The sequence below is a fragment of the Colletotrichum lupini genome, chromosome 3 (assembly GCF_023278565.1).
Source record: "Colletotrichum lupini chromosome 3, complete sequence".
Taxonomy (NCBI): Eukaryota; Fungi; Ascomycota; class Sordariomycetes; order Glomerellales; family Glomerellaceae; genus Colletotrichum; species Colletotrichum lupini.
Window position 1 is genome coordinate 7,189,303 of NC_064676.1, and position 15,771 is coordinate 7,205,073.

At 44.9% G+C, this 15,771-nt stretch overlaps 4 protein-coding genes across 4 annotated transcripts; 3 read left to right on the forward strand and 1 right to left on the reverse strand.

Moving 5' to 3' along the window:
- Positions 1-613: 613 nt before the first annotated feature.
- On the forward strand, positions 614-1,782 carry CLUP02_06891 (uncharacterized protein; the record flags this gene model as incomplete). The annotated part of the gene is made up of 6 exons (XM_049285888.1): positions 614-649; positions 697-714; positions 767-972; positions 1,038-1,073; positions 1,130-1,534; positions 1,608-1,782. The coding sequence occupies 6 exons, from the start codon at positions 614-616 to the stop codon at positions 1,780-1,782; spliced, it is 876 nt and encodes a 291-aa protein (XP_049143031.1).
- Positions 1,783-7,315: 5,533 nt separating this feature from the next.
- Positions 7,316-8,457, forward strand: CLUP02_06892 (zinc-binding dehydrogenase; the record flags this gene model as incomplete). Its single annotated transcript, XM_049285889.1, has 2 exons — positions 7,316-7,919; positions 7,985-8,457. The coding sequence occupies 2 exons, from the start codon at positions 7,316-7,318 to the stop codon at positions 8,455-8,457; spliced, it is 1,077 nt and encodes a 358-aa protein (XP_049143032.1).
- A 1,001-nt stretch (positions 8,458-9,458) lies between these two features.
- CLUP02_06893 (FAD binding domain-containing protein) lies at positions 9,459-11,387 on the forward strand (the record flags this gene model as incomplete). The annotated part of the gene is made up of 1 exon (XM_049285890.1): positions 9,459-11,387. One exon carries the CDS (start codon positions 9,459-9,461, stop codon positions 11,385-11,387), a length of 1,929 nt encoding a protein of 642 aa, XP_049143033.1.
- Positions 11,388-11,513: 126 nt separating this feature from the next.
- CLUP02_06894 (uncharacterized protein) lies at positions 11,514-15,593 on the reverse strand (the record flags this gene model as incomplete). Its single annotated transcript, XM_049285891.1, has 15 exons — positions 11,514-11,968; positions 12,028-12,095; positions 12,156-12,582; positions 12,638-12,992; positions 13,037-13,055; positions 13,108-13,139; positions 13,206-13,299; positions 13,359-13,652; positions 13,704-13,829; positions 13,885-14,259; positions 14,395-14,530; positions 14,592-14,778; positions 14,858-14,924; positions 15,013-15,273; positions 15,409-15,593. 15 exons carry the CDS (start codon positions 15,591-15,593, stop codon positions 11,514-11,516), a joined length of 3,081 nt encoding a protein of 1,026 aa, XP_049143034.1.
- Between the last annotated feature and the right edge of the window lie 178 nt (positions 15,594-15,771).

Here is a 15,771-nt window from a genome sequence, read left to right on the forward strand (position 1 = left end):
CTGCTGGATGTGAGTTAATCACAGAACCAGGCCTATTCTCTCACACCTACGATTCCCTAAACTCTGATCTCCAGTACAACTTGCTATTCAATCAATTCCGCTGTGAGCTCAGGCTCTGGAACTTCATTCTCGCTTACCAAGTCACCCCTGAGGCCAGACCCCCGTTAAGCTTAATCACTTCTCGACTCAGGATGGTCAACCGGCCTTTGATAGAGAGATTAGAATCAATCATTCTGCGGGGACGCAGTCGTACTTGCTTGCACCTGATTGGCAGCCAGGCATCATCCGTGGACGGACCTTGTTCCGTAACGCGTACTCACAAAAGCAGCCCCTAAACTCATTTGATAGGAGAGGCGGCAGAGACACCAGGTAAGGCTTTGGCAGAATCGACGCGCAGTTGATTGAAGCAGCATGCGCTGAATGAGCGGTGAACACTTGGCTTTGGCTACGAGTTTGCGGCATTCCTTTGATACGGCTGCCGCTGTTCGTAACACAGTCAAGCAAGGGAGGCCAGCATTTCGTACCCGTTACACAGGCCCATAACAGTATTGATGACGCCTGAGACACATGGTAAAGTAGATTCGATTCTCTGGAGATAGAACCTGGCCTTGCAATGGGCTCCGCCTTTGGCCGCTTGAGTGACTTTGTTGTCTGACGGGCAGCAATGGCTGACGAATGGATCTGAATCTGGTGCAGTGTTCGTTTGTGTTCAGTGTTGAGGATAGTTGAAAAGAAGCAAGAAACGAACAGAATCTGATACGCGTAGACTCGATCACCGGAATCCTTCCTTGACGCGGCTACAGGGAGGCGTCCTCACAAAGTCTTTGAGTGGGCAGCCCGTTCAGTCAGCCCCGTGAAGCAGACAAACGTCAATGATTTAAGCGATAAGCCTGCCATGTTGCACGGCAGTGCTCAATGGATCCTCTCTTCCACCATCATCATCCGCGTGCTACATTGGCACATCTTGTATTTGTATCGTTCAGTATTTCGGTCTTGGCGGTCATGTGGGAAGGTTGTCAAGGCTGTCTGTTCGCCAGTTTATTTGCTGGCTATCCGACCAAGCCATACACAATGTCGAAAATCACACATAAGCGCATTCGTCTCACTCACGAAGATTGATGCTTCGAAGACATCGCCTCAACTCGCCAAAACCATCCCAGAGTTTTCGAATCGAACTTGCCCTACCCAAAATGGCTATCCTTCACCTCCTGACTCTCGGCCTCACCGCAGCTGCGATGGCATCTCCGGCCCCATCCAACGACGCAACACCCACAGACCCAAAGGAGGCCCTCGTTAGAAAAGACGACTGGGACAATTATCTCAAATACAAGGCTAGCTTGGGCACTCAGGCTTCCGGCCAGGCAGCTGTGCAACGCATATGCGACCTGGTCCTCTGTCTGGGTCCAAATCACACCGGGGAATGCAGCCTTTGGTGCCACTACAAAGGAAAGCTTCAGAGCTTTGAAGAAGCGAAGCAGCGAGAGATCACAATGTCGACATATTTCACAAAGTCCGATCGCTGTAATTTCTACGCGTATGTTGTGTTTAGGCCCTTACAGCACCAAGCCATGAATCAGAGAGCTGACTATGGAATGCAACTTGACTAGTTCTGGTGCGAAGAAGTGTGACATACCAACCCTGATGAGCCAGGATACCTTCCACCAGCTCATTTATCACGGAGGGGTTATACCTGAAGGTAATTTCATGGACAGACTAAAGGGAAAGATGGGATGCGTGGTCTGCTCCGACGATCCCAACCTGCATCCTGATTCAGTGCTTTGAGAGACCGAAGGCCGGTTAGGATGGTGCTGAAAGGTTTTGTACACGTTGGTGTCTACCCTAAGCTATGGAAGTATGAAAAGACGAATAATTCGCATGAAAACTAAGAATAATGAGTGAATTGATGGTGCCACCTTGACGTGATATTTAGGATTAGTAGTCGCTTGGCTTGAATACGGTATTTGGGGTTCCGAAGCTTGGATCTTGAGAGAGACTGGGTTTGCACGCCTGGCGTAACGGCATGCACGCTACCTGCTGCAGAATGTGACCGCATTACGTAGAAAGGTTTGTGAACCTGTTCCACACGGAGACTGGTCAAGTCGGCTACTAAAGAGCCCGGGAAAGTGATTCTCGGCTCCGGGACTCCCAGGCCGATCTAGAGCTTCGTTACCGTAGAACTTGTACTACGGCGAGAGCAACGTACGGCAGACTATAAGAGGCACTCCGCTAAAACACTTTTTTCATATGTTAAAGTAGAAATCGTATTTTACGGTTACCCTACTACCTAGGATAGGGTCTAGACTAGTATAATAACTTATAAATAGGGGTTATAGAGATTTATAACTTAAGAGATATTTTAATTTCGTAATATATTAAACCGTATAGTAGTATATAAAATCGCGTAATATCGTACCCTAATATAAAAGTTTTTCTTCTTTTTATAACTTTATTATAAAAATAACTATTACTTTTTACCCTCTTATAAGTAAAAATCACTCTTTACTTAAGTTATTAAACTAATAGCTCGCTTATAAATATTATAATACAAATTTATAATAACTTCTAATCTCTATATAAGACGTTACCGAACTAATTAACCTTATAATACCTCTTTATAAAGCTATTTTAAAACGACTAATTAATAATAATACTTATATAGGCTCTACCCTTTTTATATAATAAGAATATATAAATATATAAGCCTCGATATTAATAAAATCTCTTCTTATGGGCTTAAAGAAGCGGGAACGAAGTATTTAATAAATAAAAAAGGAGCTAAAGTAATTATTAATAATTAATATTTTTATTATATTATATAACGTATCCTTTTTTAAGAACGAACTTAACGGTTTCTAAATAATAACTTATATTAATATCTAAGTTATTAAGAAGTTTATTAAGAAAGTTTAGTTTAATCGCTTCTTAACGTTTATTTTATATTAAGATATAATACGATTTATTATTTTATATTTTATAATAAACTAGCAAATTCTTTTAATAAAGTAGATAGTATTTCTAATTAATATAAAGAATTTTTATAATATCTTAGAGTATTATAAAATAGCGTACGAAGCTATAAATTTAGAGAGATTCTTTTTTAAAATTACGATTTTATATTAAAAAAATAATTACTAACTTTTTATTATTTTTTAAATTAAAATTAAGTCGCTAGTTATTAAACCTTAGTTAATAAAAAAGGGAAAAGGTCGTATAAAGCTAATTATAACTAAAACTTTAGGTAAAACGACGTATAAAAATATTCCGAAAATACGGCTTTTAATAAGTATTAGTATTAAACTAACGATAAAGATTAAGGAGGAATTGTTAGTTAAGTAAGAAAAGAAAATTGTTAAAAAGGAAGTAAAAGTTAAAAAAAAGGTTAAAAAGAATAAAAACGATAAGAAAAACGAGATTATAGTAGTTCGATAAGAAGATAAAGTTTATAATAGTAAATAACTTAATATATTATAAAAATAAAAACGAGTATTTTCGTTAGTAAATAGTTTAAAGTAAACTATAATTATATTTATAATTCCTTTTTATCCTTAGTATCGCTCGTAATTATAAAACTATTTAATATTCTAAAATTAATTCTAAAGTTTTTTAATTTTTATTTAACCTATATAATACCGCCCTATAGTTTACTAAATAAAGTAATTTCTAATTAGAGCTTATTACGTATATACTACTTTAAATAAATACGAAAATATTAATACGCTTTAAAATAAAAATAATTAGCCTTACTAAACTTCGTATTTTTAGCTAATATAGTTAGGGAGCCCTTAATAATTAAGGTATAAATCTATACAGTAACTTAAGGAAGATATACGTCTAGATTATTACTATTTTAAATAGCGTTTAATAATTATTAAACTTAATCTTAGTTAATTAGCTATATAAAGTCTTATACGGTTTATAACGTAAGTTAATAATATAGTTACTATAGCTAACTAAAAATAACATAAGGGCGACCTTTTTAATAACGAATTCGATAAGAGTTCTAAATTTATACGAAGTTAATAAAATTAGAACGAATTAGTAATATATACGTAAATAGAAGTACAATCTAGTTAGAGAGTATATTTATATAAAATAGCCCTTAGAACTTAAATAGTTAGAAATATTCTTATAAACGTAAATATACTTATATATACTAAGATATATATTACTTACCCGCTAATATACTAATCTATTTTAATAAAAACGATTTTATTAACTCTTAATCTTAACGTTATAAATACTTTTACTAAAGATCTAGTAATTACGGAATATAATTAGACTTTTTATTATTAAACGGTATTATAAAAAGTAGTAATAAATACTAAATATAAGAACGGTTTTTTTCCCTCAGTTTAAACGAACTCATAATAACGTAAATCCCCGTTATTAAATAATAATAAAATATTATATAAGTATATTCCGGGACGTATAAGTAGAAACCCCTATATAGAACTATATAATAAACTGCGAATAAGTATTAATATTAATATAGATCTTAAATCTAAATAATAAAAGCTTATTATACGTATCTAAAGACTAAATATAATTTAGTTTAGGAGTCGTAAACCTTTTACGACGGTACTTTATTTTACTTAACTAATTTTAAACTTATTATAAAAAGGTTTTATAATATATAAGGTATAGTTTATCTCGGCTAATAACATAGGCTTATTAATAAACTTATATATAAAAATACTCTCTACTATATTTTTTAATACGGCGAGTAACCTCTAGTATATTAAAAAAAAACTCTTTTAATTATTATTATATAATTACGAGCTATTTTAGTATTTATTATTATTAAAGCTAATTTTATTAACGAAGTATTAATAATCCTATAGCCGTAATTATAAATCCTTTAAACTAGAGTTAAAAAAGGATATTTTTATTATTTAAGTATTATTAAAAAAATAATTCTTAAATACGAATTAATAAATCCTTAGAAAAAATCGTACGCTCTTCTTATTATAAGTCCTATTTTATAAGTTAACGTTCAAAAGTTCGCTTTATAATTCTAGTATTAGAAACTATAAAAATATATATAATAATTATATTATAGGTCTAATTACTTTTTAACTTTATAATAATTATCGTTCGATATAATAAAGAATTAATACGTAGTCGTACTATTCTAAAAAAGTAATAATATATAAAATAAGAAACTAAAAAAGAAATTTTAAATAAGGGGTAAATATTTATACATAATTATAGCGATATATAGGGATATCTTTTTATTTATAAGGTCTTATAAGTATATATATAAAAATATAGACGCTTATAAGGATCTATAATACTAAAAAGGATAGAAAAATATATAATAATAATATATAATAAATAAAAGTTCTATAATTTTATTAGAAACGTTAAACTTTAGAGGGAGCCTTTATATAGTTAATTATAGCCTCTTATAGGCTAAACTAAGCGCGTATACTCTAGCTTATAGTTAATAAGTACTTTATAACTCCGTAAGGGCCTTACCGCCCGGGTATTAAGCTTAACTATACTATATCTTAATATATACTTATATAAACTCCTATATTATACTATATAAGAATATCGAATTAATTACTCCTTACTTAGAGTTTATATAAGTTAATAACGCTCTTTATAATCTTATATACTATTATATATACCCTCTTTATTATTTTTAATTTACTTAGCTACTTATTTAAGGGCTTTTATTATTATATAGAGGTATATAGCGGGGATAGTACTTAGAGACTTAAGTAAAGCGCTAATACGAACTTTATTACGGCCCTTATAGTTATAACCGCGCTTAATAACCTTAGTAAGTATATTACGAGCTAGTACGAACCGTTAGTAAATTATAAATAAATATAAGGTAATATAGGGTAATATATAAGTAATAACGGGAGGCATAACGAGCGTATATTTATATATAGTAAATATATAGTTATAACTAGAGCAGCCCTTACTTATAAAAATAACGTAATTAGTAAAAATACCTTTACTAACCTTATAACGGGCGTACGACTTAGTACTAGTTTTAATATTACTATATATAGTTATTTAAATAATATTAGTAACCTAAGTACGAGTTACGGTAATATCCGGGGGTATATAATAGCTATTCTTAGTAATCTTAGGGTTAAGTTTAATCTAACGCTAGGGCTAGATTATATAAGTTAGTATAGTAATATTAAATAGTATAGGGTAGTATATACTAACCTATATAATACTAAGGTTATAGATTTAGTAAAAAGTCTTCGAAAGGGAAGATAAAGAGCTTATAAATAATATAAAAATCCGTATAATAAGGAAGTTATTATATAGAGGTATACGTATTAATAAAAAGGTAAGAGGTTATTTTATAAAATATAAAGTCGTTAAGGAACTACGTAGGTTAGTATATAGGGACTGTTAAGAGCTATATACCCTTAATATAGGCTAGAACGCTATATTAAGTACTTATTATAAGTATTATATAGCGTATGCGATTATTAAGAAAGGGAGTATCTTATACGAAATTATTAGTATATATATATAAATAGTTAATATTAAAAAAAAAAGTAAATAAAAAGAATTAAATTATAAATAGGTATATACGCGTAATTATACTTAGAATTACGTATATATTAGCCTAAGAAGAAGCATAATTACTAATTAGTAAAAATTATATTAGTAATTACACATAAAATTGCCTAATTATACTTAATTAATATTTTTAATTAATAAATCGCGAATATTACACTTATAATTACGTATATAATTAGGTAATAGTAATAAAAATAAAATAAAAAAAGGTATAAAGTATAATAAAGCGAAATATAATTACTAATAAGTAATTATAGGGGCGTAAGTAGATTACTTATTTTACTTAAGGAATATTAGGTTAGTTAAGAAGAAAGGGAAATTAATTAGTAATAGAAATTAGTAAGGAGGATATACCCCTTAGCTACTCTACTTTTACTAAGTAGTATAACTACCCTTACGTAACTACTACTACCTACGGTTATAAATAATTCCTTATAATAATATATAGGATTTATTATAATATTTATTTATATGTATAAGAAAGTCGCGCTATTAATGCCTAAAATTTACGGTGGCCGTAGGTCTATTAGAAAGAACGGTTTTGGCGGAGTGCCTCTTGTAGTCTGCCGTACAACGCCCCGCCCGCTCCACCGTTGCGGGGATCATCTGGAAATGATTTCTAATACATGCGTCATCCTTCAAGTCTCGAAGGGCTGTTTTTCGCCTCGTCGAGATCTCAAAAGCAAAGCAGGAACCAAGTGAAGTGTGAGACGTCACGGATACATCCAAATAGAAGGGACAGAGACAACGACAAGCAATTATGAGCACCGGCACGCAAGTCCAACGCTGGCAGACCCGTCAAGACGGGCTGGACAAGCTCTTCCTCGCCACGGCGTCCCTGCCGCAGCCCGGGCCCGGCGAGGTGCTCGTCAACATCAGCGCCGTGTCTCTCAACTACCGAGACACGGAGGTGGCCATGGGCCTCTACAACCACCACAAGACAATCAACCCGGCCGAGACAGACCCAATCGTCCCGGCTTCGGACATGTGCGGCTCCATCATCTCTATAGGTGATGGCGTCAGCAGGTGGAAGGCTGGCGATCGCGTCTTGTCGATTTTCAATCAGACGCATCTCAAGGGCCAGATTAAGCCGGTTGATATGAAGAGCGGTCTCGGTTTCCCGTTGGAAGGTGTCTTGCAGACGTACCCCGTCTTCTCTGCTGAGGGGTTGGTCAGGGCGCCCAAGCACCTGAGCGACGAAGAGGCCGCGACTCTTCCCATTGCTGCTGTGACGGCTTGGATGTCAATCAACCAGTTCCGGCCTTTGGGCCAGCCTGGTGGCCAGGGCGAGGTTGTGGTATGTCAGGGAACTGGTGGTGTAGCTATTTCGGGACTGCAAATCGCAAAGGCTTCAGGGGCCACGGGTAAGTGATGGACGCGCCCAGGGCTTACGGCTTTGTTGATTGCCGCTGACAATGATCTCGATAAGTCATCGTTACATCTTCCTCGGACGAGAAATTGGAAAAGGCAAAGGCTCTCGGGGCGGATTACACCGTCAACTACCGCACCACGCCCAACTGGGACGACAAAGTCAACGAATTCACCAAGGGCGAGGGCGCCAACCTCATCCTCGAAACGGGCGGGGCCAAGACGCTGCGGCAATCTTTTGAGGCGATTGGCTTCGGCGGGCAGATTGCGTGCATTGGATATCTCTCTGGTAAAGTCGACGATGTGGAGGACCGGACGAACGTCAACTTGCTCGCGCTCAAGAAAACTGTGACGCTCAAGGGTATCATCAATGGTCCGAGGGAGCGGTTCGAGGAGATGATTGAATTTTACGAGGAGAAGGGTATCAAGCCTGTTGTCGACCGGGTCTTCCAGTTCAAGGAGGCGGATAAGGCGTACAACTACCTGTACAGCGGAGGACACTTTGGCAAGGTTGTCGTCAAGGTCCAGGAATGAGCGTAACATTGAAGCTATGGCCAGATATCCGTGAGATCTATTGAGATGAACTCATGGCTTTCATGCGGAATTAAGAAGACTGACGAGGGTGGCATAGTGTAATGGGGATACGGGGTTGACAGCTCGGTGAGCCGAGGCATGTCCCGCAAGCCGATGGACTCGGACAATGATACCCCGCACCGGGGAAGCAGAAGAAGCATGGGGAAGTCAGGGACCCTGAGCTGTTTAGCTGACTCGGGGGCTGTCAGAATCCCCTGCAACTCGCCCGTTGCAGCTGTGTGTCGCCGGATGCGATGGTACTGCAGCTCATCTCACTCAATTGGAACTCACATGTCAGCTGTGCGTCTCGTCAGCTTAGTGAGCTTCGTTAGCTTCACTGTGAATCTCATCTCATGCTTCATCTCACTCTCTCACTCTCACTCTCATTCGTCTACTCAGTGAGCACATCACTCATCTCCCCACCTTGTGCTTCGTATCACAAAACATCTCCATCTCACAGAGAAGCAATCAAATAATCTTTCCGATCCTCAAGCACTATTCCCTGAGCTGCCGCGTGCCGGAACAGACGGCGTCGCAGATCGGTCTTCCGCGGACTTTGCCCCCCTGCGCCTCAATTCACGCCGTCGGACCAGAACAGTGAAGCACCCAAGCTCCAAGAGGCAGATAGAAACCGTGGGATCCCCCCCCCGCAGCCGAGAACATCATCCCACCACATACATACACGTTCGTGCCTCTTTCTAGCAGGTCGTAACACCATAAGCCAATCTGCGAGCTCTGGGAACACAGCTCCATTCGGCCGGGACATCTCTTTTCAGTCTTCAGTGACCCGAGAATCAGGCAATTCGTCCGCCCAGCCCGCCAAGATACTACCTTGACATCCCGACCAACCCACCCCTGGACCTCCCATCTCACCTGGTCTACCGTATTCATTCATTCCTTCATAAAGCCGACAGACAGCCCGTCTTCCCTCCTCTGCAAACACTCAAACTCACAAAAGGGCCATGGCGCCTCAACTGCAAAACGTGCGCGACATCTTCCCCCTCCCCCAAACACCAACCCAAACCCTCGCCACCCTCGCCGGCCTAGGCGCCTCCGCCTGGCTCCTCAAGCTCATCGTCCGCCACATCCTCCTGCGCAGCCCCGCGAAACCCTCCCACGGCTCCCCTTCCACAGCGGGTCCGACTTTCGCCGCAATGAGCGCAGACAAGAAGAAGGAGCTCCTCGAGCGGCCCGCCATCATCGTCGGCGGCGGTCTAGCGGGCCTCGTCGCGGCGTTCGAGCTCTCGGAGCGCGGCGTGCCGACCATCATCATCGACCAGGAAAACGAGGCGAATCTCGGCGGCCAGGCCTTCTGGTCGCTCGGCGGCATCTTCTGCGTGGACTCGACGGAGCAGCGAAGGATGGGCATCAAGGATTCGAGGGAGCTCGCTATGCGGGACTGGTTCGGCTCCGCGCAGTTTGACCGCGAGAAGGAGGATACCTGGCCGAGGAGGTGGGCCGAGGCCTTTGTCAACTTCGCCTCGGACGAGATGGAGCAGTACGTCAAGGCCAGGGGCATGGGCTTCCTCTTCAACGTCGGCTGGGCTGAGAGAGGCGCGGGTATGGCCGAGGGACACGGCAACTCGGTGCCGCGGTTCCACGTTACCTGGGGCACGGGGCCGGAGGTCGTGAGGGTGTTTGAGGAGCCCGTGAGGCGCGCGGCCAAGAACGGTGTCGTGCAGTTCCGGTTCCGACACCGCGTTGACGAGATCATCACCGACGAGACGGGTCGCGCCATCGGTGTTCGTGGAAAGGTCCTCGCCCCCGACGACTCTGCGCGCGGCGTCAAGTCCAACCGTGACATCGCAGGTGATTTCGAGATATTCGGGTCCGCGGTGGCGGTAACATCCGGCGGTATCGGAGGAAACGTTGAAGCCGTGAAAGCAGCGTGGCCCATCGACCGTCTCGGGCCCAAAGTCCCCGAGAACTTCGTCGTCGGCGTCCCAGCCCACGTCGACGGCCGCATGATTGGTATCGCGGAGACAGTCGGCGCCAACGTCATCAACCGCGACCGCATGTGGCACTACACCGAAGGCCTGCAAAATTGGAACCCAATCTGGCCCAACCACGGCATCCGCGTCCTCCCAGCCCCGAGTTCGTTGTGGCTCGACGCGACGGGCAAGCGTCTCCCGCCCTTCCTCTTCCCCGGCACCGACACCCTCGGCACGCTGAAGCACATCTGCGCCACGGGGTACGACTACACCTGGTTCATCCTCGACCAGAGCATCATCGCGCGCGAGTTTGCGCTCTCTGGCTCGGAGCAGAACCCGGACGTCACAGGCAAGAGCATGTGGCAGCTCCTCACGCGCGTGTTCGGCAAGAAAGGCACCGTCCCCGTGCAGAATTTCCAAAAGTACGGCAAGGACTTTGTCGTCAAAGATAACCTCGCCGACCTGGTGCAGGGCATGAACGAGCTGCAGCGCGAGCGCGGCGGGCCGGTGCTGAGCCTGGAGGACATCAAGGAGACGATTGAGATCCGCGACGGGCAATTTGATAACGCCTACTCCAAGGACGCGCAGGCCATGCTCATCAACAATGGACGGACGTACTGGGCTGATAAGAGGAGTCGCATCGCGCCGCCGCATAAGCTGTTGGATCCCAAGCATGGTCCGCTGATCGCCGTGCGGATGAATTTGTTGACGCGCAAGACGCTGGGCGGTATTGAGACAAATCTAGAGAGTAACGTCATGAAGGCGGATGGGGAGAAGTTCCCTGGTCTGTATGCGGCCGGTGAGGCAGCAGGCTTCGGCGGCGGTGGTGTTCACGGATACAACAGCTTAGAGGGCACGTTCTTGGGAGGCTGCATCTTTTCCGGAAGGGCAGCGGGACGCGGGATGGCGGATGAGCTCTTGGGGCCAGCGGAGGCGAAGGGACCAAAGTCGTACTTGTGATTGTCAAAGTGTGAAGTGTAGCAAATGTCTGTAATGGATGAAAAGGGCGCGATGGACGTCTTCGGTTGTCAACATTCAAACTTGAGTGGATATCATTACTATCAAACATTTGGTATGGCAAAACTTTCATGAGTCTGGGCCCTTCAGGAAGGCCGACGTTCGCACTCTCTCCATCTTGACTTCCGTCGTCACTCGGATCTGGCCCTGCCTGGCCCATTCTCCGCCGACCAAATCATCCGACTTTCGCACCTCGACAGTCATGCCTGATGCTGGCGATCGTATCCCTCCGGCGTATCCACGCTCCTCGTCCCCGCCCATATCACTTTCCGTGTCTACCGTCTGCTTCTTCGATCGTGCGGTGAGCTCCACCTCGTCATCGCCGCGTCGCGGTTGTGTGTGGTTCTTTGAGTTGGTCACTTTGGACATGGAGTTGCTGGCTTGTGATATCGTCTTGCGGACCATGGACTTGAGCCATGGCGGTGTGTAGTGTGAGATCATTGGTCGCAGGTGGGGGAGGCATGCGGCGATGATGTAGGTTCCTGTTTCGATGATACTCCAGCCGACGAGACCGACGGATGCCCCTAGTCGGAGTGTCAGTCAACTTGCGCATCTTCAAGAGTCACTACCAGGTATCACTTACATGTACGGTCCGAAAAGGCAGAGTTGCTAAAGAATATGACGGCCCTGATGATACTGGCAACAATGCCGCTGCGAAATCGTCAGTCTCGGGGACACCTTCCGCTCCCGCCCAACGCGGAATAAACTTACAAACTGCCGATCATGAAGATGCCGATGAGTGCAACGCGCTTGTGCGTCGGCAGCTTCAGGTCCCAAATAGTCTTGAGCGGTAAAGTCATGATGAAAAAGTCCAGCACGAAGCCCGGAATGCTCTGTGCATGGAAGAAGGCCTGAACGTCGACACACTTTCCGCCTGGAATCGTCCGGTCCCACCAGAATTCAATGGGCTGGCACTGGAAGCAAGCAGTGATGATGAAGGAGAAGCTCGTCGCGGCCAGAGTCACCAGCAGCACGTAGGCCGTGGTTCGCATAGCCCCCTTCCAGTTGAAGACGCGCAGGTACAGGCAGACGATTCCCATCTTGGGCAGCGCGACTGAGGTGAAGTAGATGATCTCAAACGCGAGGATGCACTTCGCCCACCCGGTCAGGAGGGCTGGGTGAAACTCCTCGACAAATTCTACATCAAGTCCCCCCCCCCTCTCAACGACGTTGAACAGCCACACGAAGGACACGAAGGACACGAAGGGGGCCTCTTAGTTCAGCCCGTATGAAACGTCGCGTTCTAGAATGATCGTGGAAAGAGAGTTTGAGATGGACATGGGGTAGCCTTGTCGTCATGCTGCGGCCCTCGAGGCGATCGGGCACTGGCTTCCCTTCCCATTCGTCGCAGCAGGGTACGACTCGCGACAATTGTAATCTTGAGCTTCTCCACCATCCTGGAAGCCGTCCTGTCCTAGGCCCGAATCGGACCTGTGCCGCAGCCTGCTGGCCACATCTTCCTGGTGTTGCCTTGGATGCTTCGACAAATGCTTCCTTGGAATCCCTTTCCTCTCCGCCGAGGATGACGGGGGCTGGGAAGGTGAGTTTCTGATTCACGTCGATGAGACGTTGGAGTATGACGGAGGGGGCACAGCATCAAGAAGCCAATTTCTGCCTTTCATTGGTCTAGACCCCGCGTGGTTGATAGAACTTTGGAGGTTACCGCAGCCATCTGATCATCTCGTTGAAGAGAAACTAATCATGTCCTGGCAAGCCTGGAAATAGACAAACACACCAAGCCTTGGGTGTTTCCTCTCCCACCTTGTTGCCCTTATTCTTCAGCATATTCTGCCCGAGCGCGGAAGTTTCTTTGCATCCTCCCTCGTTCTCGCTGGGAGACAGCAGAATATGGTAACTCCCGGTTGCGTTCGTTGGTGAACGGCAAAAGGCGACAGCACAGATGACTCGTCTCACTCTCGCCCGCGCGTGAAAGCTCTCGTCAGCCTGGCTTTCAGCGCGGTGCCGCAGCAGCGAACAACTGACCCATGCGCTCGTCTGGAGTCATGGGGTTCCTTGGTGGACACGAAGCCGATTTTGCAGGATTCATGCTCGACCTGTGGTTGCGAAAAGGCAGGGAAAAGCTGAGGGAAAAGAGCTTCAGCATGCGGACTATTGTTCAGGGCCCCACGGCGATCCGTCGGCTTATGGATACGTTGAGTGGATATTGACTCCATCGCGGCCGATCCCCGATCTTGCTTCGCCTCGGTCCTATTTCCTCTTTATGCTGGCTGCGACCCGGCTGGAGATGGAAATCTCTACTGTGTAAGCTGCCGACGCGTCAACCCTCGAGGTATTTCAAATGCGCCATGTGTCGCTACTGCCTGCAGGTAAGATATCCAGGAGATGAACACCTTATTTGATGCCGCTATCATGTTCGTTCCTTGACTGCTAGTCTTTTAGCATGTGCGCATAAAGACGGCTCATGGTGCTGACTACTCACTCACCTGCTGAAGAAGCTGCATCGCACATCTTTCTGCACCAGTCGACTTGCTCCTTGACGATCGTGATCGGCAGCGGGATTCTGGAGACGACTCCGTTCCTCCAGCGTCCAAAGCCGGAGTGACTGCTCAATTGGGCCCAACTTCGATTTCGTGCGTCGAGATCAGAATCCAGTGTATTGGTAAAGGCTGCAACCTGTACAAAGTATGCAGTGATTTCAGCGCTAGCTGCTGAGCCTCGGTGGTAAAGATCACAAATGTAACCGTACAGTCCTGGTGGGCGTTTCAGATCCTCATGGAGATGCATCCCTAATTCTCTCAAAAATCCGACCAGGTCTTCCCGCACCACGATTTCGACAGCCTGGTCACTCGTATTCCTGCAGCCAAAGGATCATTGGCACGAGTAGTATCGAGCAAAAGTCCCCCAAGGGAAATTTTTCCATCGGCTCGTGAGTCGTGACTGGTAGAATGGCACGACTGCGTCCAGACTCGAGAAGTAGTCAGCCAATTACGGAATATTCAGTTCGAAGCCGGTGCTGTAGGCTGGGATTCGTTCCATGATTAGAAGGGCGTGCCGGTGAGAGGAGAATACTCCACGACATTTGCAACCGAAAGACAAGTGTTCGGCCAACAGTCTTCGTCCGTTCTCTGTCTCACTCGAGCTATTAGACGTCGATTCCCTGCGTATCGTAGAAAGGTGGACGTGGACTGGCGATATGCGGTGCCACAAACGCATCCCAGCCTGGCATCACGGCAACTACCCTTTGCGACCGTGGTGATACTGCACACCTAATGCTCGGGATGCGACGCAATGCAGGCTCGACTTCAAGCCGTTGATTCCAAACTTGCTCTCGGTGATGCATCAATACTGCATAAGTAGTCGTGGCCCAGCGTTGCTGCAGTTCAAATGATGCCTCGATGCCTGGCGGCCCGCTGGTGCAGGTTGAAGAGAAGAGAGATGACAGGAGGGGTTACCATGCCGGCGAGGAGATGGTCCATCTGGGCGTCATGTCCAGGGATGGCCTTGATAGACTCGGAGTGACTGTGTCCCGTTTGTCAAGACATCTGACTGGATGCTCGCCCGAAATCAACCAGGTAGGAGAGGCCATCCACATCTTCAGTTTTGCAACTGCGGCAACCACCAAGACATGGTGCTCTTGGACCACGTATGCGACGAGGCTCTTCGCGTTGATTCGACGATCAAGGCAACTTTGGACTCTTTTTGAACATCGGTCAGGGGGAATTCCCGGAGGTGGTATCCAGCATCGAAGAGAACGCCTCTGGCCCGCGCTTCTGTAGACATCGAGTCCCTACTTCGGTACGGAGTAGTGCGCGCTGCATCCTGCCTAAGCGTTGCGGTTACATCGTGGACAGCATACTTCGAGGCCGCGCTGGTACCATTTCACAGGTCGCAGTCTAGTCGCATTTCGTGATGAATGAGAGAATGCTGGGGCATCGAGATCGAGATATTTCTCAGTGCGCGGGGAGGCATGACAGCACGCCGGTCTGTTAAATTGGTCCATTACAGCTTGGCTCTCCTCCTTCTCAGTGCCTTGGTAGGTGGCAAAGCTGTTGATTGGGATATAGTGTCGCTTCTCGGCCCATCATTGATGCGAGCTTCCAAAGTGCCTTGTCTGAATTTGGACGACTTGTCCGCTCGAGGCAATCGGCGAAGCGGAATCACTTGTTGCATGTGTATGCGGAAGAACATGGTGAGCGATGAGGTTGGCTGTTGGAGTGGTAGATGAGAAGTTGATGCCTCAATTATACACAGGAAAGAGTAGCTCGTGGCCTGAAGGCAGGAGAAAGTCACTGTCCCGATTTGACGAGGTGCGTTATCGATATGGGATTATGTCATCTTTGTTATGGGCCTTATCGATTAGATAATC